At 43.1% G+C, this 25,658-nt stretch overlaps 1 protein-coding gene and 1 long non-coding RNA gene across 5 annotated transcripts in view; one reads left to right on the top strand and one right to left on the bottom strand.

Moving 5' to 3' along the window:
* The window catches only part of SPTBN1 (spectrin beta, non-erythrocytic 1), a 200,054-nt gene that overhangs the window by 105,262 nt on the left and 69,134 nt on the right, over positions 1–25,658 (top strand). For all 4 annotated transcript variants that reach the window (XM_047745608.1, XM_047745609.1, XM_047745610.1 and 1 more), the window contains one exon: positions 22,208–22,359. In XM_047745608.1, coding sequence (XP_047601564.1) covers positions 22,208–22,359 — 152 coding nt within the window. The remainder of the gene's footprint in view (positions 1–22,207; positions 22,360–25,658) is intronic.
* On the bottom strand, positions 15–17,542 carry LOC125109027 (uncharacterized). Its single transcript, XR_007130076.1, has 3 exons — positions 17,505–17,542; positions 233–235; positions 15–122 (listed from the first exon to the last, which is right to left on the bottom strand). It is a non-coding gene; the product is annotated as an uncharacterized LOC125109027 (long non-coding RNA).

Below are 25,658 nucleotides of genomic sequence, written 5' to 3'. Positions count from 1 at the left end.
GCTCCATTAGTGACTGAAAGCTGGAGCATTGATGGGAAGGGAGATATGTGTAGGCCCAAGAAGATAGCCGTTGGCTCTAGTTGTTGGTTTAATTTCTTTACTTAGGTAGTAAGAATTGTTATCTCAAGCTTGTCCTCAAAACTCAGCTGGCATAACCTGGAAGCCACTTGCTTCTAACTTGCTCTGGTTGATGCACCTTGCAGACTGGTTCTTGGGATAGAGCAGCACGTACCTACTAAGTAATGAAGAGTACATGGTGTGGAAGAAGGCAGGATAAAGTTTTAGAACACACTTAAGCTCCAGCATCACTGAAGGAGCCATCCTGGCCATCCACCTGTTTAATCAGTTCAGCAAGCACGTGAATGCCATCGTGAGCGAGTTAAGATGCTGAGCACTCTAGAAACACAGGTGTAAGATAGTCACTGCCTTGAATCACATTCTAAAAGGGAATACGAGATAGAAAGTGGCAGATGTTCTGAGATGTGCGCATGACAACCCTAGGTTGTGAGATGTGAGAGAGAATTTTTGGAGTTGACATTTGAGCTGTAACTTAAAGTAGGCTGAGAATTAATAATAATGAGATAATGAGATAGTGGGTGCTTGGGGGTGGTGGTAGGACATGACCAGGGAGAGCTACAAAAACAGTGAGGCGTGTTGGGGAAATGGCTAGACATCTGCCTAGGATGTGACATACATATATTTTCCCTTCCATTTCAGTTGTTAGTGCTTATTATTAGTAGTTGGGGTTTTGGCTTCCTTGTTAGCCAATATCCAGCTAATGTTGGCAGAGATACAGGGAATCAGGTGGTTAGCAGCTGACACGGGTGAAATGACCTCGTACAGTGACGTGCATCTCATTTCTCTCACCTGGTAGAAAGGGCTGTTAGATCATCATCTGATACAGACGCAAAGCCCCCCGCAAATGTATGGAGGGTATTACTCGTAGTGGCAGTATCCAGTGGTAACTTTGATTCCACCAAACACTCCTGCAGGGCTTTGCTGGGTGGATGCCCACTGCTTAAAACAAACAAACAAAAATAATAAAAATTTTTTAAAAAGATTAATTAATTAAAAAAAAAACCCATAAGCATTTCTGACTTCTGTGTCCTCCGGGCTCACAGAATCCATCCTGTTGGGAAACGGGCTACTGAAGAGAAAGAGAACAAAAGAAAAGCTTCATCTTCGTGCAGAGAGAAGGAAAAGTGGGTCTGTACTTAAACTCTATCGTGGTGGTGGTAATAATACAGCTAAAGGTTTTTGCTACTTACTCTCATGCACTTTGTTTTCTTTCTTTCTTTTTTTTAAAAAAGATTTTATTTATTTATTTGACAGAGAGAGACAGACAGCGAGAGAGGGAACACAAGCAGGCAAAGTGGGAGAGGGAGAAGCGGGCTTCCCGCTGAGCAGGGAGCAGGATGTGGGGCTCGATCCGGGGACCCTGGGATCACGACCTGAGTCAAAGGCAGACGCCTAATGACTGAGCCACCCAGGCGCTCCTTTTGTGCACTTTTCTAAGTACTTTGCATGTATTGATTCATACGCTTCCTGAAGCATCCCTATTAGGAAAGAGTTATCTCCATTTTGGAAATGAGGAAACTGAGGTGCAAAGGCTGCTTTGCCCAAGGACGCTTAACTAGTAAGTGGTAGAGTTGGGCTCCCAGCCCAGGCTGCCTGGACTGAACTCGGAATCCTCCACCAGTTTGCCATGCTGCCTCTCAGGAGCGTTTCTCTCATGGTGATTAAGGCCCATGCTTTTGTCCATCTCAGATTAGCATTTTGTTTAGGACTTCACAACCTTGATTTGGTGGATGCGACTGTCCTAGGTACAGAGGCCTGATCCTGCTCCAGCTGTAAAGGGTTTGTTGAGCCTTTCACTCCTAATTGGTGGGGGCGGCGAAGGGGGCGACATGGTAAGTGCAATGTAAACTTGTAGCCTTGTCTAGTCCTGGAAGACTTCATTCCCTTTTCTTGGATGGTTGGTTTGCTTTGGTAATTCTGGCAGAGTAAAGGGGACTCAGCCCAGCCCAGGCCCCCGACCGCCTGCTGCCAGCGGTGCAGATTTGTCACCATGTTACATACTCAACACTCGCCATTTACATTTCAGTAGTGTTGGGTTTTTGTTGTTCAGACATTTTGGTTTTTGCCGTGGTGGTTTGTTTTATTTTGCCAGTGAACAACATTATTTGTTAGAAAACTTGGAGAGCCTGGAATGAAGGGTAGTAGTGCTGGAGTACAATTTTGGAGTTAAAGATGGGATACTCAGTCCCGTGGCATCAGCTACAGAGAAGGTAACCCTGGGCAGTTTTCAGTGGTGATGGCGTTACCTAGAAACATGCAGTGGGGCCAGAACACCACATTTTAAGTTCACATTCTAGGAGCGTGCTGATTTTTCTTGACTTAAGACATTTTCAGCTGCTCGAGAGTTTGTGATGTATTTAGGCCAAGTTACCTTTATTCTGTGATGTCCATGTGTGAATAAAGTAGAGAATCCCCATTTCTCCTTCCACTGCTGCAGCCAAGTAAACGCGAAGATTTCCAGCTGCTTATCTGTATTTGGTTTTCAGGCCACCTTTTGAGTTTTCCCATGGCAGATGTAAAAATAGTTTTTAGGGAGAGCACCCACAACTGCAGGCTTGGTTTTGTTTGCTGTCCGTTGTGTTGCGACTTTGGTGTAAGAGGAGCAAGGGGCTTATGTTTATTGTATGTAGCCCCCCCCCCCCCATTCCAGAAACGATGTAATTTGGCCAAGGCAAGTGTCTCCTGATGATCATTTTTTAAAAATGTGTTTGTGATGGTTACTCTGCTGCTCGCACAGTCTGGAACCACAGGACTCATGTTCGAACTGTTGGGTTGGTGGACACTGGGTTTGTTCTCTCCTTTGACCTGTAGAAAAATGTGAACACCTTTTTTTTTGGAAGGCCTGACAGTAGCAGTGCTGAAAGGTGCCATGTCACTGCTGCATACCTGGTTTTTCCCCCCCAAGAAATGTTCTGTTGATTGTGCTGTTAGAAAAGCCCTCACGACACGTATGTGTTGTGAACCCACATTTTGATCTCTTTTGAGAACACACCTCTCACCTTTTCTCTGAAATGCAATATACTTAAAACATAGAAGGAGCTATGACAAGCCTATAGTCGGGATGAATTAAAACAGTTTTGATTCATCGTGTGGTACCCTACAGGTGTAAAGAGTGACACCCAAAGAGAGAAGACTGTAGTCCGGGGTTGTTAGCCTCTGTTGTTTTTAGGATTGATTCTGTGGAGATGGCAGCAAGTATGTGGCCGTTGTATGGGTAACCTATGTAATATCACAAACCAAAATATCTCTGAGAACACCTGATCCCTAGGGAGGGTTGCTTCGTGTCTGTACAGTAGGAACAGCATAGCAAGCAGGGAAATCTTGAGCTCTTTCAATACCAGAACTGTGCACAGACCAGATCCTCACTTAGCTGCAGCACACGGCTGAAGATTGGGCATTTCAGTGAGTCTGACTGTTGCGGTTTGGTCCTGGCTCTTGAATTGGGAAGATCTACTCTTTGGAGGTCTGATAAGTACCTTTATGAGTTCCAGGAACTCCTGACTCTTAACCTTGGGGTTTAGGTAGAACCTAAGTCCTTAAAGCTTTGATGAAAATGTAGGAACCAGGGCGCCTGGGTGGCTCAGTGGGTTAAGCCGCTGCCTTCGGCTCAGGTCACGATCCCAGGTCCTGGGTTCGAGCCCCACATCGGGCTTTCTGCTCAGCAGGGAGCCTGCTTCCTCCTCTCTCTCTGCCTGCCTCTCTGCTTACTTGTGATTTCTCTCTGTCAAATAAATAAATAAAATCTTAAAAAAAAAAAAAAAAAAAAAAAAAAAAAAAAAAGAAAATGTAGGAACCAGTTCTAGCCAAATGCATTGACTAAAATGACTGTATTGTTTGCCAGGTCTTGTGAGAAAGTACCGTGTGACAACGAGGTCCTAAAACTGTAAAAGTAAACCGCCTCCAGCAGTTAACTGTATTTACTTTGGAGACAGGTTATAAACCCAAATCTCTATGCTGAACTTGAATGAGTGTTTCTTTTCTTCTCTCCTGGGGTGAAAGTTGATGAGAACTGCTCTCTGGTATTGCTAGGACAAACCTGTACGACCTTCTTTATGTAAATGACTAACAGGGAATATTTTCATTTACTTCAAAGCCATGTATGAAAGAGGTTTGCAGGCTAGTCCTGATAACCTCTGGCTCCTTTGGGTGGAGGGAAGCCAAAGTTGAAAAAATTCAAGCTTCTTAATGGTTTGATAGAACCCTAGCAAATCCTCTCCAAGACATTGATGGATCTAAGGCTGTTTTTCTTTGGAGTAATACCCCTGTGAGAGTTACTCTGGGGTGACTTTTTTGTTCCATAAGGAGTATATTTTATTTCTTGGTGCTGTGCAGAGTGGTGGTTAAAGGTAGAACTCTATGTTCTATCTAAAAAGCATCTGAAACTTTTAGGAAACCAGTAACATTTAGAGGCTTCTGGCCCACTTTAGCTGAACACTTTTCATTTTAAATGCCCACCCTGGCTCTTCACAGTGTGTGTCTTGAATAAATAGAGGGCAAATTCATCTAAAGCCACTCGAAACACAGGCCTGTGTGAATTGAGACAATCAATAGTATTGCCATCTTCTGCTTATTTGAGTGTTCGGGGCAATGGGGTGGGCGTGGTAATCCCAGGATACTCAGATTCTTACTCTTAGCAAAAGGGTCTTCCCTCCCTCCCTCATTGTTTGGCAGAATGAGAAATGTATTGCCAGGAGCAAGTTAATTCTCAAATGATTAGGGTTCCTATGATAAATGTCCAAAAGTACCAGGCCTTGAGATGGGAAAGATGAGATGCTCACATAACAAAATAATACTATAAGTGGAGGATGGAGAACAAAGTAGTTGTCACTAAGTGCTCCACATTCATGACTGACAACCCTTTTTAATATTCCTAGTGTTGGGGAGGAAGGGATGCTCTGAATTGAGAATTCTTAGTGAGGACTTCAGTGAGACACAAGAAGGTGACTGTCCAGCTTGCTTAGGACATGGGCTTCTTCGGTGTTGACCTGTTGGCGCTGCTTTCCAGGGGGTCATGGCTGGCACTGACCTGCCACCATGCCTTGGGGCTCCCACAGTTACCCCTCAGCCGGCGAGCCAAGCCTTGGGTGGCATAGCGTTAATGCCTTTTTTTTTTCTTCTTTCTCCTCTGGGACCACATGGAGGCCTTTCAGGGATTTTCCTGAGAGTATAGCCCCACAGTTTTAAAAACTGTTCAAGGCCTGAGTTTATAACAAGAGTAAAACCCTTTTTTCCCTTGTCATTACTACTGCTTCCTTACTCACTAATTAGCCAGCTGCTGCAGATCTCATTAAACTTCATTAATCCTGAGCATCTGTCTATAGGAACTGCCTCAAGATAAAAAGAGGAAACTCAGCTAACCGTTTGTATTGTTGCTAATTACCCCAAACTATACTTTTTATTAATTAATTACTCACTTCCAAACTGAATGAGGACCTTTCCCCATGCCAGACAACAGGCGTTTCCCTCTCCCCTGGCTGCACATAGGCCGTTCTGTGGTTCAGTGCATGGGATACCTTTAAGTCTCGGGGCCAAGAATTGGATGGCTCCGGAAGCCTGATTTTGTGTAACCTCAACTGTTCAAAGCTTTCAATCAGTTATGAATTTTTTTTAACAGTTGCATTCTTTAAATTATCTCATACATGATGGCTGAACAATTTTACAAAGCCAGTTTTCTTGACTCAGTGGTTCCAGAGTCTAAGGAAGAATTGTAATGGAGGTTGGGATGAGAGTTGGATATTTGTATGTTGTAACTAAAGGTGACATTTGAAAAGGAAAGTGTTGATCTTGGGTTTGAATTGGTGGTGACGGAAAGCTAGGAGTCCTTGCCTGGTACTCCTCACAGGTGTCAGGCAGGGCAGAGAAGCATACTTCCTTTGTTGGGACTTGGCGAGAGATCCTGATGGAATTGAAAGCACAGTTGAATGAAGGATTCTTTTTGGTGGGATATTTAGCTCCATTATTCTCCCTTTAGGTGGGGAAAAAACATTCACATAAGGCTTACCTCCCACATCATCTCAGATCCGGGTAAAGTCCTTGGAATGTAGCATTCTGTTTAGAACAGTGGGGACTGGTAAGGCAGACCTTGGTTCAACCCTTGGGACTGTGCTTTGTGACTTTGGGTAAGTCACTGAACTTCTCTGAGCTTTAGTTTGCTCCTATGCAAAACATGTTTGGTAAGAACATCTACTTTATATAGTGGTTGAAAGAAGTCAGGGTTTTAGTGCTTAGAAGAGTACATGGCCCTTCAGTAAGTGCTTAGTAAACCCCAAGTACACTGGTGGATATGGAAGACAATAATTTAATTCCCTGATCATTTGGGATCGTGCTCATGGAGATTCCCACTTGTGTAGCTGAAGCCCTGGTTGATCAACCCCATTGGGTTCTGATCTTACCTTTGGCTGATTGTTGATGTCACCTAGACTCAAACCTCAGCAGTGAAGCTTTGACCCCTTGAATCACCTCTGGTCAGTTGATTCTAGGTGCTTTGCTCCTTCCTCTCTTTTGCCACCTGTTACTTCAAGTATAATTAACTGTTGATGAGTCTGGTGTGTTATTAAACTGAAAACCCTTCCAGCATGCATCCTAATTTCTTATTGCTCCGTATGGTGATTTACAGACACTTTTTTTTTTAATGGCATTTGTTTTTCCTGCAGATGAAATCTCAGGTAGCACCTGCTTACGAACTACTACTCTAGCATCCTGTAGACCTCAGTGTTTCTTCAGTGAATGTCACTTATTTTTGTATTAATATCGTCAATTCTCTATCTATTAAAAGGAAAAATTAATATTTGTTTGCCTTATTTTGCTTATAAATGTTTTATAAATTTAAATACTGATTTGGCATTCTCCAGAAGATAGGCATGAAAATTCACGGTGACATTTTATTTATTTTATAGTACTCACCGAAGACAGCATTTCGCATGTGACCTTTTGTGGTGCCCCGGGAGAGTGTTTTCCTCCAGCGGGTGCCCTTTTCATTTCCTGCTCATCAATCTCAGACCTGGGTTCTCTTATCAAATTAAGATGAATTGTATGTTTTCCCTTCAGATGGAAGTGCCCTTTGAATATTTCAGAAATGGTATGTGCATAACCAACAAGCAGTCCAGGAATACAGAAATGGAAATCCTCCAGTCTCTGGTTGTGCTCCCTTGAGACAATTATAGTTACTGGTTTGGAAAGTAGCCATGCATATCGGGTTTTTTTTTCGCTTGCTTACATTTAAATTTACATTTAAATACATGTACATTACACGCGCGCGCACACACACACACATACGTATCTCCATAGGATCATGCTAAACACATGCACTGTTTGTGACTCTTCATTCATGGCCGTCTTCCTAACCCATATACTGCAGATTTCCCCTCCTCTTTTTAATGCATATATACTGTTCTTTTACCTGAATGCGTCTTATTTTAATTAACCTGTTAGTATATATATTTAGTTGTTTCTGGTCTTTCCTCTTTTGTTGTTGCTGATACCCCCCCCCTTTTTTTTACACTTTTTTATAAAATATGCCATCTGCGCCTTCTATGTCTTTGTGTGCTTGCAGAAGTGTTTCCAGAAAGTAAATATCTATAGGTGTGATTTTGGTAGATGGGGAAAATGCATATTTTAAGTTTGATATTGCCCATTTACTCTCCCACCAACCACACACCAGTGCGCCCTTTTCTCCATGTTTTCAGTAAGTGGCAGGATTGGTCTAAGGCATAGAGTTAGTTTACTTTTGCCTACTCTGACCTAGCCCTGTAAGTGGAACTTTCTGCCACCTCAGCGGAACATCTGTGGGCTTTGAGCCCTTCCCATCCAGTTCCAAGATTATTATCTTTATACAGGCTGTTGAGGAGAAACAACGAAAAAGTCTTCATTAAGCAATAAAATGTCTCTGAAGAACAAACCAGCCATAGCATTCGGCTTTCCGGGCGTATCTAAGTAACAGCAGAAATGCTTCTCCTGTGACAGAGTTGCTTTACCCTCCCCCATTACCTCCACAGACTGGCAGTGCTACAGCCAGGTCCCCACACCTGTTATAAGGACCAGACTCTGTGGGGTGGGAGATAAAGCCTTGCTTATGGGGATGGGAGGGTCCTGAGGTGGGGGTCCTGCGTGTGGGGGCACATTCAGGGATATTATAAAGATAGACTTTCTGTGTTGTGGGAAGGGATTTGCATTTAGGTTAAGCAATACTGTGCAACAGGTTTATGTTTCCACAGCAAATAGAACAGAAGAACCTGGCTCCCTGTTTATGCCCCTGCTCCTCCCTGTTTGTTGGTTTTTTCACGTGAAAGAATTAAGGTAGATAACTGGCTGTAAGCTAGGAAGATTTAGTATGGTCTACGTCACACTTGGGGCACTGTCTTAATGAAACTACACTTAAAGCTTTGATTAGTGTTCCTATCGATGAAGAGTAGGTTTTGATTTAAAAAAACAAAAACCAAACTAATATGAACTGTGCTGTCCTCCTTTGATTAGGGTGAGGGAGCCCTTGGTGCCACCCACACTGTTGACTAGGTCATCAGAGGGACTGAGTCCAAAGTCTTTTCTTCTCCAGTTTTTTGTCCTTTATTAAAACAAGGGAATGTACATTGTGTACTTAAGGGATCTGCCTGCCAAAACTCTGTAATATTTGGCTTTATAAGAAATCTTGTGTAACCATTCTGTGTGTGAGGTTGAGTAAAGCCACAAAGGAAGTTACCAGAATTGTTTTTCAGGGTTTGACCCTGTGAGTGATAACTTTCTCTTTTTCACTTTAGTAGAGCTTTAAAGTGACTAAATGGTGGTTGAGTGTGGGCATCAGTTATCAAATGCTGTGAATTCTCAAGGAATTGAAAATTTCTTGCCGCTTTGGAAGAGGGCTCTGTCTGCTGTCCGGCGCCTTTCCCAGTGCCTTCAGACTAGTTACTTAATAAATGGTTGTTCATTGGTTAATAGATTAACCCAAGAAGAAACAAAAATGAGAGGAGGACTGTGTGGCTGAAAGTTGGGTACTAGTGTAGAACATGTGCTGTTCTACACGGAATCATTTCATAGGCAGTGAAATAGTTGGCTGAGTTCAAATACATAACCGAGGATTGGGTCAGAGCTTATCATTCAGTAAATTACTTCCTGAATGAAGAACACTCAATGAGCAGTGAAAATTTTGGTTTGATACACTAGGCTATCACTTAGAAAGTAGTGATAAACTCGAAAATTCTTTAGTTCAGTCCAGAAAGCGGCTTATCTTTACAACTTAGTGTTTGAAAAAAAAAAAAAAATCTTGTCACAACTATTAGCTATTTCTGATAGGCAACTATAATTTGGACGTCTTCTCCTCCAAACACATGAAACCTTGGGCTTACTTGCATATTACAGTTGTAATTTTGGAGTTTGGCCTGGAAGTTGAAACAATCTTATTTAACTTCTCAGTCTTCCATTTCAACCCTGATAGTTTCTATAGGGAGTCATGGTCGCTGCCAAAGGGGTTTAGGTGACAAAATGATTAATGATCTTTAGGACAGAAGCCAGTTTCTAAATTCTTTTGTGTTTACATTTATTTGTTTTTAAACATAATTTCCCGTTAATTGGAACCTTGTCCTAATTCTAGTTCTAAGTGATAACTTGGCATCACTGTAACATTCTTTGTCTCAAACGGTAATCCTTTGCAGATTAAATTTACAGATATAACTACTGGGAGGGCTTCCATGATAGATTATTTTAGAAGGGCATTTCCACAACTGATTCATTTAGGAAATGATCATGTTAGTAAGCACTGTTTCATCCATGAAAAACAGACTACTTTGTGCTGACCTTTAGGTCTTTGTCCCTCCTTATTATCTTTGTGTGTCTCTGATTTTATAAAAAAGAGTTTCTTAGACTTTGCTCTTTGGAATAGTGAATTAGAGGTAAGTTGGATATCTTTCTCAAACAGGACAGCTATCAGAAGCTATTCTGAATGGCTAGAACTGGTGCGATAGCCTGGTGGCAGCATCAGCCTTTCTGAAAGCATTGAGGTACAGGAGTATCCTTTTGAATCTTGAATTTCTTACAGTAATGTAACTCTAGGGTACGAAAGAGAATTCTGTTTTTCTCCTTGCACTGTTGACCCTGAGAAATCTGGAAAACTGGAGGAGAGAGAATATCATAAGCATGAGCCAGGGTGTACGCTATTTGATTTTTAATACGCTGGCTCAAACCAGCTGCATTGTCCACAGAATAGTATGACAACCCTTTGTGTGCATTGCATGAAAGAAGAAACATAATAAATTCTAATTCTCACTACCCCTGCTTACTCCCAAGGCTCCTGTAATAAAAACCTACCTTAAGCCTTGAAAATGAAGGGATTTTATTTTCACCAGTGAATTTGTGTGCCACATGATGACCTGGATAAGATATATTATTTATTGCTTCTTTAATTGTTGCTAAGTAAAGGTAATCCCCTCCCCCCATATATGGCAATGAAATTAGCTTTATGAAGTTTTAGTGTACCCATTATGGTACCATACTGTCCTTTAAAAAATCCTGTCCTAGTCTGTATTAATGTTAGCATTCTCCCATATAAGTTGGCTACTTAAAGATGTGGGGTCTGTTTAGTTCCAAGCTTTTTCCACCTTTTGAGGATACACAAATTACCCTTATCTACCTGGGACTTCATATTTTTTAGTTTTCTTCCAGGGAGAATGGGGGTGGAGAGGTGATGGCGAATAAAGTTTATATCAGGATAAGAACCAAGGACCTGAAGCTTGTGCACACGGGAAGTAGGAGGTTGGGAAACCTGGCCTCAAGCCTCCTGACTTACCCTCATCCTTAGAACATGAAAGTGCAGCCTTGAGTTCTGGCCTGCGGTGTCCACTGTGTTGTGTCCCTCCTGACTACTGGGATAGCACTTTTAATCCTATTGTTTCAATGAAAATACTCCGAGGCAAGGGAGGGGAGAGGGCCCGGAGTTCACCCCCTGGCTGCTCTGACATGCAGGCCACATCCTGATGTGCGGGCATGTTTAATAGTAGAGATTCAAATGGTCCCCAGTATGGTATCTTGTTCTTAGCAAGTCTTCAATGCATATTTGCTAAGCTGATTTTATTTGAAAATGGAAACCAACAAGGGGGGTCCAGGACTAATGATACTCCAAAAATGTTTAAACCAGGAACTGATGAAACTTCAAGGACCAGGTAGTTAACTGTTAGCCTTTGCAGGCCACATAGGGTCTCTAGCATATCTCCTCATTTCTCCTTCAGTACACCCCCCACCCCCCAATATGAAAAAACATTATAGTCCATAGGCTGTACAAAAACAGGCTAGAGGCCAGAGTTTGCTCTTTCCTATTTTCAGTTGATCTTTTCAGTCACAAAGGAGCTGACCTGAGTGAGCGGGTATTGTTTTGGGAGGGTAATACCTTATTTTCCTCAGGCAGTGTGGGATGGTGGTGTGAGGAGGAGCTTTGGGATTCTTCAGGGTTCACACAGATGAGGGTTCTAATCCTGGATGTGCTTTTGCTACCCTTATACCCTCAGGCAAGTCTCCAGACTCTTTCTGTGCCTCATCTAGTTAGCACTGACGTTTTAATGAGCCAGGTGAAGTTAATGATGACCCTAACCCAGCATCCACCAGCTCGGGGGAGCCCTATAGGACTGACTTCATCCTTGGTCCTGCAGACTCTCCCCGGCTGCAAGTTCAGGCTGTTTCCTGCTGGAATGTCAGGCTCATGATAGTGCTTCTTGCCTGTGAAGGAACTTTGAAGTGTGCCTCCCAATTTCAGATAATTTAGTGAATGGTTTCTGGATATTTCTTGAGATGTCCTTTTTTTTTTTTAACCTTTATCATATTTGGTTGTTGGGTTTTGTTTTTTTTTTTTTTTTAAAGATTTTATTTATTTGAGATAGGGGTGGGGCAGAGGGAAAGAGAGAAAAGCAGACTCCCGCTTGAGCAGGGAGCCTGACACAGGGCTTGGTCCCAGAGCCCCAAGCTTATGACCTGAGCTGAAGTCAGCCGCCTAACCAACTGAGCCACCCAGGCTCCTCTATCATATTTTGTTGATTAAGACATATGTAACAAACTTCAGAAACATCTTTATCAAAACACAGTTACAAATTATAAACTTCCAAGGATTAAGTTGCATTTATTTTAAATATTGTGTGTGGGGGGGAATCTGTTATTGGTGTCAAATAAATGAGGTATTGTTACTCAATCCATTATAATCCCATTGCCCAAGGCTTATGAAACCTATTGGTTATAATCATTAATGACTGTGTAACCTTTGGCACAGGATGCCTCTGTTTCTTCAGCTGTAAGCTTGGAATAATAATAAATATATTTAATAACAGTGGGTCTAAATAAATCAATAGATTTAAAGCAGAAGAGGTTCTGGCACATGGGCTCAGTAAATTTAATATGTTAATTGTTGCTACTGTAGCAGCTGTAGTAATTCCTTTGGAATCACCAGTGTGAATCAGGGTACTGACAGTAATTTTTTAGACAGTATAATAAAATTCAGTATTACTTAATAGTTGCCTTCCTGGAAAATTATGTACAATTCAGATTTTTAGTAAAATTAACTAACATTCTTTTTTTAAAATAAGCTTCATTGATGGATTGTTTTGCACTGGAACCAATCATTTCCTTTTATCATTTACTTGTATTTTTTCCTGTGAAGCCTTTTTAATATTTTAAAATAAATATAAAACACTAACATACATTTCCAAGTTCATCTAATACTCTTTTCAAGGTGTGAATTTCCCCAGAAATTAGTGTGATTTGATAAATTTGGTTTTATTTATTTATTATTTTTATCCCTCTGAGTATAGTTGACACACAGTGATTCAACAACTCTGTAGGTTATGCTTTGCTCACCCAGGTGTTTCTACCATCTGCCACCATACAGTGTTGTTAGAGTACCATTGACTATATCCCCTGTGCTGTGCATTTTGTTTCCTTGACTTACTCATTCCATAGCTGGAAGCCTGACTCTCCCATGCCCCTTCACCCATTTGCTCATCCCACCCTTCTGCAACCATCACTTTGTTCTCTCTGTTGATGGGTCTGTGTCTGCTTCTTGTTTTATTCGTTTGTTTTGTTTTTTCGTTTACACATATAAGTGAAATTTTTCTCTTTTTTAAAGGCATTTAATTTTCCTTCCTTGTTTTGGCATTTTACACTACTTACTTCACCTTAGTTCTCCGCTTTGCTCTTGTTGAGAAGAGCCAGTGGTGTTCCAACGGCCATTTGCTTTCAGAGTTTGCTCCTACCATCCATCACCTTAGCCACCTCCACAGTCTTGACTTTTTGTGGATTGTGACTTTAAGGGGCTTGCCTTGAAGCGATGACCAGGACTGGGAGGCAGGACCCCTGGGAATCGGCCTTCTTTCTCAGCTCATTATTGTGAGTCTCCCTCTGCAATGCCTTAGTTTCCAGTTGACAGAATTGGGCTGGGCTACCAAAAAAAAAAAAAAAAAAGACCTGCTGTAAGCCGCAAGCAGGGCCTGTTCCACTGATGTAAATCGTAGGTGTAAGGTTATAGAGAGTTCACAGTTGTTCTGTAGTCTGCATATCAGACTGTTAAGTGTTAGCAGAGAATTGCGTATTTGCCGCACATGCATTTAGAACAGATGTTTTCATGTGTTTTGTCGGTGAAGCAGGTTAAACTGTTAGGAAAAATATTTTAACTGAAGTTCTATTTATATACAGATTAGCAAACATAAATTAAAGGCCCGCCCGCACGCAGACTAACCCGTCACAGGGAGGCCTTTAGTCAAAAGATTAGTTTCCTTCCTTTTGCTGCCTCAAGATAACAGTTTGATTCTCTATTATCAATACAGCCAGTTGCCTGTTTCCGGTTTCCTGCTCTGTGTGTTTTGCATGTTGCTCATGGGAAATGATTTATTTTTTCAAGCCAAGGCACATATGGGAACTCCACCCTACTGTAGTCTTTTGTTTTGAATTAAGATTCCTTTTTTTTTTTTTTTTTACAACTCAAGAATTGAGCTTTAATGGATAAATTGTTAAAATTAGTATAAATTAAGTCTTGTGACTGTTGTCCAATTTAGTCATGTTAAGATAATGTTATAATTACACCCTTATGTATTTTGCTGCCTCATTCTGCTGTATACATATGTGATGGCAATTGCCACAAAACAAAATGAAAATTAAAACTTTTCAAACTTTACAGGTTAGCTTTGGACCCCTTTTATTCTGAAAGACCATACCACAAAATTGCATTATTATCATTTATCAGACCTTGAGGAACAATTGCAAGAAGCAATTCAGTTATGAAAGAGTTTTCGTTGCTGTACAGTGATAACATTTAACTTCTTAGGCCCCATCTTTGTGATTTGAAATTTCTTTCCTCAGTAATTTCAGCAGGACCACCAGTAGCAGTAGGCTTTACGAGCGCCTGTTTGTTAGGCATTGCAAGGTTGCTGGTTCATTCAACAGATGTTTGTTGTGTACTCATTCTGCCAGGCATACATATGGTGGGGCACTAAACAATGTAGAATTGAGTCCTTTTTCCTCGGGACAATTATAGGCTAGTTGAGAAAAAGCGTACAGGATATGGATACGTGATAAAAACAGATCACATCCCATCAAATGAGGGCTTGTTGAAGGGCTAATCTTGGCCTGGGGTCTCAAGGAAAGATAAGAGAGGAAGAAGGGCCTTCCAGGTTCAGAGAATGGTGTAAACAAAGAAATGTGCGTGAATTTGGGAGAATTTGGAATATAAGACCTGTGGATGTGTTGGAGGATCCCAGAGGAAAGTGTGCCTTCTCTGCAGAGGCTGCTCTGGACCCTTGAATTCTCATCTCTGCATTTTGGACTGTCTTGTGGATGGCTGGAAGCCATTGAAGGTTTTTTTGGTACAGTGGTGTGACTTTGAGAAACCACTGTTTGGGGAAGGTGACTACAACAGTAATGCTTAAGATGGGTAAAAATGAGGGGTACCTGGGGCTGGTCCAGTTAGTAGGGCATATGACTCTTGACCTCAGGGTCCCGAGTTCCAGCCCCATGTTGGGTGTAGAGACTACTTAAATCAATAAATAAAAACATTAAAAAAAAAAAAAAGATGGGTAAGAATTGAGAAAGGCGTGAGGGACTTCAGTAATTGTTGAAAGATGGGATCTGAAACCATCCTAATTATAGTGAGCTTTTTCTTCCAAACACCCAGAAATACATCTTGAAAAGATTGTCCTGGTAGCTGATCCTGTACTATTTTGTAATATCTTTCGTTATTTTTTGACTTTCCATTTTGTTTCCCCAGCTAGACTAACTAGTTTATTGAGGGCAGGGGACCTTGACTTAGACACAGAGTTCTACATAATAGTAGGTGCTTTGTAAATACTCGAGCTTATTAACACTCTTAACTTCAGATTAGCCCTTACCCAGACAGTTATAATATTGTCCATTTAAATAATTCAGACATTCATGGGGTTGTGTTCATGGGATGCTTGCTCCATCGCCTCCTTTTGATTTCTTCTCAGCTTCTGTCCTCGTTTCTCAATTCCTACTGTGAACCCACATCTACACCTACCATAGCAATCAGTCTATCCAGAGAAAAATTTCACATTTGCCACCTCTTCCTTAAGATAGGCCACTATCTTAGCATAATTGAAGAGGATCCTGGTAAGAAAATATTCTTGGGTTATACCAGCAGGTTCAGACTATTTGAAAAGTAGAAGAAAGATCTTCTCTCTGCAGCCAGGTATAAATCTAGTCTTTGAGGGGTCATTTGTCAGTTCCTGTTTCTGAATTTCCTTTATTTTCCATCCAGAAATGTTCCATGCCTTCGGGCCTTTCTTCGCCCCTGGCTCCCATCCCCTTTCATAGCCAGAATTGTGGCATATGGTGAATGTGGTTGTGTTTAGCACTCTGTGCATGGGGTGTTGCCAAGAGATGCTATACAATCATTTCCATCACACAATGTCCTTCTGTTCATCAAAGTTATTTCTATCTCCTTTAGCTTAACTTACACTAACATGGTGTTCATTTTTCCAATTACAGCGGATTTTCCAGAGTAAATAAATGTTGAAGCATTACAGTTTTCTAGTATTGATGGTGGTCATTCCCTCAAAAGTCAATTATGTGCTTTGAAGGGGATGAAGATGGAGAGGATATTCACAGCCTTTTGGTTAAAATTAGGCAAGAACGTTTTCTGTTCTAAATATTTCATCTCTTTTCCCTAAGCCATCTTCTGAAAATTTTAAAGTTATTTATCAAAACCCGAAGACAGTGAATCTAGGTACTTAAAGAAGACGGTGTAGCCAAGCATGCATCCTAATTTTCTAATTCGTTTTAACCTGACTGAGCAGTGGAAGAGACAGAGAAACACCCAAGGACACCCAGTAGTATATGCCGGCTCTGGCTCTCCTGGCTGCTGATGCGGAGCAGCTCTTATCCACCCCAAACCCTGAGCTGTGGTGGAGATACCTCTCGTGTCCCACCTCCCTGACAGAGTTGCTGTGCACGTGCATCACAGTGTAACTGCCGACACGCCATCTTAGCAAAGTCTGTTTTCAAGAAAGTGCGCCATAGAATTTTACTTACGATTCACTCCTTTCGGGGACCAGAAGCTGGCGCGGGTGTTGCCACTCACTCAAGGTTGGGTTTTCTCTTCTGCTTCTCAGTGGTTCTCACTTTCCAGGTGGCTGGCTAATTTTTCTCCGAGCCTGTGGTGCCAAAGAATTAGCTGGAGGGATGTTAACACCTGGAGCCACTCCTGGTTGCTAGGTTTTCAGGGTTCTGAGGACATATTGGTAGAATTAGTGGGTCTTGGAAGCTAATTTTGAGAGTAGCTTTAGTCTTTCCTGACTCCACTCCTGCATTAACACATAGACTCACCGAGCCCCCTCCCACTGGTTCCTTCTGCCCTTTCTTCACCTGGTTCCCCAGGTTACTGTCTCTGGGCTGCTAGCACTCCAGGTGCCTCAGGTCCTGCCTTCCACTGGGCAGTTGTGTCCTCAGGTACGATCTTGGTTTCTACTCTTGCCTATCATACTGTACCACTCATTGTGAAGAGGGGTCAGTGAGGAACTTTTGAACCTGAAGGCCCTCAATGTGGACGAGTGGGGAGACCCTATATTCCCTGTGGCTCTGTGGGTGGAGTGAGCCTTGCTGGGCCATAGAGACATATCTAGAGATATGTCTAGAGACACTGTCCAGTAGTTGGAGTTACCTAGTGATGGAGCAGACCCTTTCATAAAATAAGGACTTGGGTTAGGATGGTGAGGTGGTGGGTGATTCTAGATCTTGTATCATGGAAACCTGTTGGGTTTTGTGTTTTAATGCCATGCTAGGGGCATTATTGTATTGTGGTTGAGAACCCAGGCTTTGGAGCCAGCCTGCCTGGAAAGTTACTAATTCTGCCAGTGGAAGTAGCTGTGGGGACTGTAAAGCACATAGATAACCTACCTAGGACATAGTAAGTCTCAGTGATGATACTGTTATCTTAAGAAAGAAAGAACAAGGGGCGCCTGGGTGGCTCAGTGGGTTAAAGCCTCTGCCTTCGGCTCAGGTCATGATCCCAGAGTCCTGGGATCAAGCCCCGTATCGGGCTCTCTGCTCCGCGGGGAGCCTGCTTCCTCCTCTCTCTCTGCCTACTTGTGATCTCTGTCTGTCAAATAAATAAATAAAATCTTTAAAAAAAAAAAAAAAAGAAAGAAAGAAAGAACAAGATGTTTTCTTTCAGTAAGACTGTTAACAACCTACAGCCATGTCCACACACATAGTTTCCCCCCCTTTCTGGGATTTTTAAATAGCTGGCCCAGGTACAGTAGCAGGGATGTTTTTGCTTTTGGAAGAGTGTTGTTTTAGAGGACTTCTAAAGCCTTGTTCCACCCTGCGGGCATGTGGCTCCAGGATCCTGGATCTCAGCTGGTTTGAATGGATGAGAGCACTGCTCTGCTGGCCCAGAGGAGAAGGAGCTGATTTAGTGAGCATTTACAACATGCCAGGCCCCGTGCTTTGTGCTTCACCTCCTCATCCAGTGCTAGAGGGATTTTAGGTCAGTCTCTAAATGAATACAGTGTGGACGGGGAGGGGGCAAGGACTGGCACAGCTGAGAGGTGCTTACCAGGACCGTGGAGGTGCCTGTTCCTGGGAGGCAGCACTTACCAGGTTATGGGCAGGGCTGTGGTGGTTGGGGGAAGGGAGGAACAGGGAACCTGCTCCAGTGTCAGGCTCAACCATGTCAACTCCTTGGGAGCAGATGCAGACATGACTTGGCCTAAGGGGCAGAAATGCCCATTGCCATATGGGGCCAGAGAGCCTCCTACACCTGTGGTTGTCCTGGAGGCTGAGGCAGTGGCAGCTGCTACTGTTCTTTCTTGCAAAGAAGTAATAAGTGCTTTGTGGGATGAGTGGGGTTGAAGGTACAGAGATTTCTCCTTGCTGTGGCCAGCATGTAGACCATCAGGATCCCAAAGCCTTGGATGTGAGCTAAGAGAGTAATGAATGAACAATACCCCCAACTCATGCGTGTCTCTCTGTCTCTCTGGGAAGTGCAGTTTGAGACACCACAGATGCCAGTTCCCTTTTGCTGGAAGCCCAGAATGTTTATACCAGGATTTCCCAGCCTGGGCACCACTGACATTTTGAGCTAGATAATTCCTTGTGGGGGCTGTCCGTGCACTGTAGGATGTTTACCAGATCCCTGGCCTCTACCCACTAGATGCCAGTGTAGCACCCATCCCCCCCAGGCATGACAGTCAAAAATGTCACCAGACTGCTACATGTCCTGAGGGGAGGTGAGAACCACTGGCCTAAATAACCAAATCAGGGGCACCTGTGTGGCTCTGCCTTTGGCGCAGGTCATGGGCCCAGGGTCCTGGGATTGAGCCCCGCATCGGGCTCTCTGCTCGGCAAGAAGCCTGCTTCCCTCTCTCTCTCTCTCTCTGCCTGTCTCTCTCCCTACTTGTGATGTCTGTCAAATAAATAAATAAACTCTTTTTTTCAAAATAAATAAATAACCAAATCAGTATGGAATTTGTAAGGGCTCCCATTTCTTGTTAATCAGATTTGCCTCATACAGGTAGAACTGGAAGTGGGTTCTCCTTTCTTGACTCCTCCCACCACTTCCTTACATAGTTCTGGCACAGTGACAGCAGCTTGGGCTCGGAAACATGCCTCTGGACTGTCTTCCATCGTCTGTGCCAACGGCCTCCTGCTCCTTCTCAGGCAGGCGTCTGGTTGTGAGTGTAGGGATGATGTCATTGTGCCTTCTCAGGAAGGGTGGAACAAAGGACTGAGTCCCCAGGGACATGCCGCCTCATCCTCAGCTAGACTGCTGGGTAGATTTTTTTTCTCTCCCTTTCCCTCATTCAGGCCTCAGAAATGTTTGTTTTTCACCAAGCCATCCATTGTAAGAGGACACACTAAGTTCACTAAGTTGACTGGACTTTGTGTGTCACTGCTGAGCCCATTTCCTGCCCCTAGTGTGCCATGAGAGTGTTGGTTCTGGTCCGGTCCCTGGATGGAATCTTCCTTGCCTTTTCCAGTGCGTGGTGTGAGCTGGAAGAACTTAGGTCTTATGTGACTTCTCTGGCACGCTTACATGACCTGGGGCCTGCTCATAGGCTATGTGGGGAACATAAAAGAAAGCAGGAGTAAGGACAAGAAAGCAAGCTCTTGTTGCTCTCCTTTTACTTTTGTTCAGGTTCTTCTCTCCCTTCTTCCTGGAGTTTCTGGGGACCTGAGGAGCCCTCTTCACAGAGATCCTCAGGCTGTGTGGAACAGTTTTATTTCCCCTCAGTGCTCTGCTCTATCAGTGGCCTCTCTGCCTCCTCCTGGGGGAGGAGAGTCAGGGCTGGGCTGTAACTCTCAGAACTGGGTGCTGGGGGAGTGCACTTACTGTCTTTGGAAGCAGGTCTCTGGAATCCCCTCATAAAGGAGCCTGTTGATTCAGAATCTAAAAGAAGCCAGGAGTGTTTCTATAATGTGAGATTCACCCAAAGGAGTGACAGTTGGCTGAGGAACACCTTTTGTGCTTGTATATTTAGAAATACCATAATCCAAGCAGGTTTTTGTTTTGATCTTGTTCCCTTGATAGGCTGGGTGTGGTAGTGACTTTGAGCCCAAACCTTTAATAAAAGCCTTGATACCCATCAAGGGCTTTATTAAAGACATTTCCAACTCCAGTGTAGCACATAAAATGTATTAAAAAAAAATTAGTTGACCCTAAATACATCTGAACCAGGAGTTACTTGCCGTCTGTGAAGTGTACTTAGGAGAAACTTAATATCTTTGTATTGTGTTCTGGACCTCGTCTTTCAAAACACCCAACTTTCAGCCAAAAAAATGCAGCTCCTTGTGTCAGTGTCATGAAGTTGCCGTCCATCATGATGATTGTGTGATTAATAATGCACGTGATCATCTCTCTGTGACTTCTCATGATGTTACTGGTACAGCTCCTTTTTCATCCACACTGTGCCCCTTACTACCTATTTCTTGTTTCCTCCGTCCTGCCCTTTCTGATCCTTTGTCTCTTTTGGGTTGGCCTTTGTCCCAGGGGAAGGCCCTCTTTTCCGCTGGACAGACTGTTCATTTAGAGAAAGGCTGAGCTCACCGCAGCAGGTGGCCAGCTGCCTCACCTGCCAGGCTCTCCACAGTACAGGCTCACCTGCTATGGGCTCTACCTGGCTCCCTCCCTGTGCTGGGGTAGCTGGAGGCTTCCTCAAAGCCTTCCAGGGAGACCTCCCACGATGCTCTGGCCCACCTGGGAGCCTGGTACCCTTGGGCCACCAGTACATGCCTGTAAGCAAAGGTTGCTTTTGAGTTGTCACCTAGTAGTGGTGAAACACAAAAAATTGGGGGGATCTGCTTTCTTTTTTATAGATTAATGCATAAGCTTTGGTGGGTTTGGGCTTAACACTGGAAGGAATAGATCTTGAAGGGTCTTTTGGCACACATTCATGCTAAAGAACCAGAAGTGGGGTGAATAGCTGACAAAGGGTGTATCTGTAGAAAACAGTGAGTGAGTACGAATGAGTACAGGGGTACGTTCTGTGTGTCCCTGTTGAAGGTTTCAGCAGCCTGCATTTAGAACATTCTTCAGAGGCAAGAAGTTTGTAAGCCTCTTTGTGTGGATGTGAAAGGCCAGTTCTGGGCAGATCTGTCTAGAGTTTTAGGCTTTGAATTGGACAGAACTTGATCACTGATGCTTGAAAAACTACTGTTTCCTGGATGACTTCGTTATTCTACTACCATACTTTAGACCATAAGCTATCAGTTGCCTTTTCAGTGAATGGTTAAAGTTTGGAGATCATAGCTATCCACCCACCTTGTGGAAGGGGACCCTGAACCCAGTATTTCAGCACATTTTTGGCAAAACCTTGGGACCAGGCTCTGCTCTCCCAGTGCCCAGCCGGATCTCTTTGCATCTCACCGTGTTGCCTGCCATTTTCTCTGTTGTTCATGGGGGCATGGGACTTGGCAGGTAAGAGTATCATTACAAATCATGTCATGAGGCGCCTCAGTGTCTCAGTTGTTAAGCATCTGCCTTAAGCTTGGGTAGTGATCCCGGGGTTCTGGGATAGAGCCCTGCATCAGGCTCCCTGCTTGGCGGGAAGCCTGCTTCTCCCTCTCCCACTCTCCCCAATGATGTTCTCTATTCTCGCTGTGTCTCTGGCAAATAAATAAATAAATAAATAAAATCTTGGGGGGTGGAAAAAAACAAATCGAGGTCATGAGTGAATCCATCTTCTGATCCTTTGTGCATGAGGGAAGCAATTTCCTACTGTCTCCTTAGCTTTTCTACCCCACATCCCTCCATATACTGTGTACTTCCCTAACATATGCCTTTTGGAGGAATGATCATAGCTGCAACGTATAAATTAGAAACTTTACCAAACATTAGGCTGCTGGGCAGGGCTGCACAGGCCTCCCCTGTGATCTACTATATCCTCTGGCCTCTTCATCAGAGAGCAAAGAAAATGGAATGAATGAGAGCAAGGATATTCTGCTGGTGGTACATCTAGGGGCTCGGATGTGTTCAAGGGTTCTATGGTTCGAATATTCCTGAAGAGTTGATCATGCTTAAGAGGAGCTAAGTTGAGGTCTCATTAGCGTATAGTTTTCCTGTTCTTCCTTTGGGGTCTTGTGACCCCGCTAGCACATAGCTGCTGCCGCTGTGCTGTAGCTGATGGTAAAGGGAGCTCTCTTCTGCTTGCAGATGAACGCGAAGCTGTGCAGAAGAAGACCTTCACCAAGTGGGTCAATTCCCACCTGGCCCGAGTGTCCTGCCGGATCACAGACCTGTACACTGACCTTCGAGATGGACGGATGCTCATCAAGCTGCTGGAAGTCCTCTCCGGAGAGAGGCTGGTAAGTGGGACTGTTTCTACGTGACTTGCACCACAGGTCAGAGAATGTTTTTGAAAAATCAAGTGTGGGCTTCTTCCTGATGAATTTTGCAATTAATGATTGATGTTTTTGAGAAGGATAATCTTGATAAGTGAGATGAGCATGTTGGAAAAAGCTCCTGTGTACCGTTTTGAGTCTAGGTGATATTCTTGAACTGTAATTAAACAGCCTCGTTCTGGTAATTTGTGAAGTTGCTACCCTTGGTCTGAAAGATCTTGGCTGGTGTCCCCTGTTAAACAGGGCCCAGTGCTGGAAATTGAAGGGCCAGACTCGGGCACTGGCTCCAAGATGAATCTCTCTCCCACGAGGTCATGGAATAATTTTAAATCTGTTTCTTCCAGGTTCTCTGGAAAATCTGAGCTGCCGTTACAAGGTGGCAAGAATTGAATTCAGTAGTCTCTGGTGTCTTTTGCCTTCTTCCTTGCATACTTTTAATTTGGGGGGTGGAGGAAGAGGCTGGTGTTTTGTCATCTCCTTGGAAACACAGAGCTTCTGATCAGTTCAGTGTGTTGTTTTGGGCAGGGGAATTGCCAGCCTATACTGAAAGTTCTGTCCCCATTCTGTTTCCCAGAGCTGTTGCGGCTGTCTCGGATGTGACTTTTGTATATGAACCTTAAAGCAGTCCCTGTAACTGACCCAACAGGTTTTGTCTGGTCTTGATTTGAAAATAGGTGCTAAATTGTACCAGAGCATATGTAGTTCCGTAGGTGGTAGTGGGACTGAGCCAAACGGTGACACCTAGGGATAGAGCCCCACATCTGTAGTGATATCACTGGGAAACTATGACGCCGCTGCTTGGCAGGACTGCCAGAAAGCCTTATTTTTAACTTGAGTTCCACCCTGTAACTCGACAGCCCCACGGGTCTGTATGCAGACAGACGGACACACCTCCGACCACAGGCAAGGGGCTGCCCTGTTAGTAGCCAACCAGTAGAACTGCCTCTTGACCCTGGGTGAAAACAGAGTTTTCTCCCTCCCTGCCCCTCTGTTCAAGAACAGAGTCCTATAAAAGTTGATGAGGCCCCATCTCATCTGTAGTGAGTTTTGTCTCTGCTCATGGTTCCCCAAGCATGCGGGTCTTATTACCTCATCCTCTTTGAGAGTTTTGGGTCAAGCTAAACAAACTCAAAAAGTAAAGGAGGCTGATTTCCAAGACCATGGTGGCTGCCCTGAAGGTAGTTTTTTTTGTTTTGTTTTTTTAAGATTTTATTTATTTATTTGGCAAACAGAGATCACAAGTAGGCAGAGAGGCAGGCAGAGAGAGAGAAGAGGAAGCAGGCTCTCTGCTCAGCATCGAGCCAGATGTGAGGCTCAATCCCAGGATCCTGTCATTTATTGCATTTTGATTTTTTTTTTTTTTTGAAGTGTGTCTTATGTAAGAACCTAGGGTAAAATTATTGTGATATGTACTTTTAAATTTAATTTTTAGGTTTTTGTTTGTTTGTTTGTTTTGTTTTTAAAGATTTTATTTTTTAAGTAACCTCTACACCCAACGTGGGGCTCGAACATACAACCCCAAGATCCAGTTGCATGCTCTACCGACTGAGCCAACCAAGTGCCCCTAAATTTAATTTTAATAAGCAGACTTTTCCCCATACCTCTCAACTCCTTTTTTTCTTCTTAAACGTTTAGTCTAGTGTGATTATTTATTGATTTTATTTTGCTTGTTTTTGAAAATGACTGAAAAAAAATCATTTAAATGTCATGTGGTTAGAAATTAATTTGAACATTTATTTTGGTTCCAGTAGGGTCCAGTCTTCCAGGCTGTAGGGAGCAAAGTGTTCACCTTTGAAGGTCCATAATTCTTTAATATGAAGAAGATTGTGTCTTGATAATGTCCACATAACAAGTGGGATCAGCCCCATTGCCTTTATTCTGAACAGGGTAACAAAAACTTTAGTAAGGAAAAAGAAAGCAACTAGCAAAGCATAATTCTTAGTCATGTGCAGATCCCTCCCACTCCTTGCTTTATTTGCTCTTTAAAAATATATATATATAGATATTTTTTAAAAAATTTTAAGGCACCCAGAGACCTAGAAGAGTAGGGTGGAGAGGAACATAGGAATGGGTGCCATCTCCAACCTCTTAGGCAGTGAGTGCCAGAAATTGTGTTTAGCAATGACATACTACTTTGTGAACCCCCAGGTGCCTTAACTTCTTTCATTATTCATTCCTCACAGCCAACCCTGATTATAGGCAGTCTGATTAATGTTCTTATTCCAAAAATAAGGATACCATAGATAGTGACCTAAAGCTCTTATTCATTCAGACTGAAGATTTTCAGCCACTTTAGCCCTGTGGTTTATTTGGTTCATGGAACTTTCTGGAGGGGACACAAACTTTTCTCTGCTGTTGGCAGTGGAGGCTGCAGCAACTCCAGTTAGAGACCATCCCTGTAGGAGATGACCTCCCTGAGGGCTTATCCCAAAGGATCCTTGCATATTCAGAGTATGAAACTAATGAGGCGGTTAGAGCTTCCATGCCTGGGTAAATTCTTGTCCACAGCTAAATGCTTATGGTCGGATAGCATTCAGTTAGTTCTGGACTTTCTACACAGTGATCCCAGACCCTGTGTGACATAAACATTTGCCTTCCATCTGGACCTGTGTCTCAGTATTTTAGCCCCATGCCTTGCCATCAGCTAGGCAGTATATATAGTATAGATGAATGTCTGAAGAACTAGAATATCTGTTTACTTTATTAATAAATTCTTGGAGTTGGGTAATCCTTTTTTACAGAGGAGGAAATTTGTCTGATTTTTATTAAGTTCAAAAAAACATTAGCTTAACGACCCAAACAATTCCACCCTAACCCCATTCCCATCTCGGTAGAATTTGAGTTACATTTGAACACGTTTTAAGTAGGCATTTGGGTTATCAGGACACTCGATTCTGCTGTACTGGGAACGTCAGAAGGCAGAAATCCCCTTCTGTGGTCCTGGCTTGGATAGGATCTATGTCTGGAGATGTTCCTCTCTTTGCTTTAGGTTATCTCAGTCTGTGGAGCAATGAGGAAACTTTGAGGCTGAGCCAGGAAGCTTTTCTCGTACTTGGGTGGGCTTGGGTTGGCTTGGGTTGTTGACTAAAAAAAAACATTTTTTTCCCCATATCTTCCTCCGAAATTACAATGGACTGTAATTCTTCATAAAGGTGCTGCTTTAAAATTCCCTTAAAAAATATAGACCCACCCTTGACTTCCGCGTCAACTGAGCAGATCAAAGCTATGACCACAGAACTTGTGTCAGTCACTTCATCATTGGT

The sequence above is a fragment of the Lutra lutra genome, chromosome 9 (genome assembly GCF_902655055.1).
Source record: "Lutra lutra chromosome 9, mLutLut1.2, whole genome shotgun sequence".
In the NCBI taxonomy this organism is placed as follows: Eukaryota; Metazoa; Chordata; class Mammalia; order Carnivora; family Mustelidae; genus Lutra; species Lutra lutra.
Note: the sequence above shows the minus strand (reverse complement) of the source record. Positions and strands in the feature narration are given on the sequence as shown.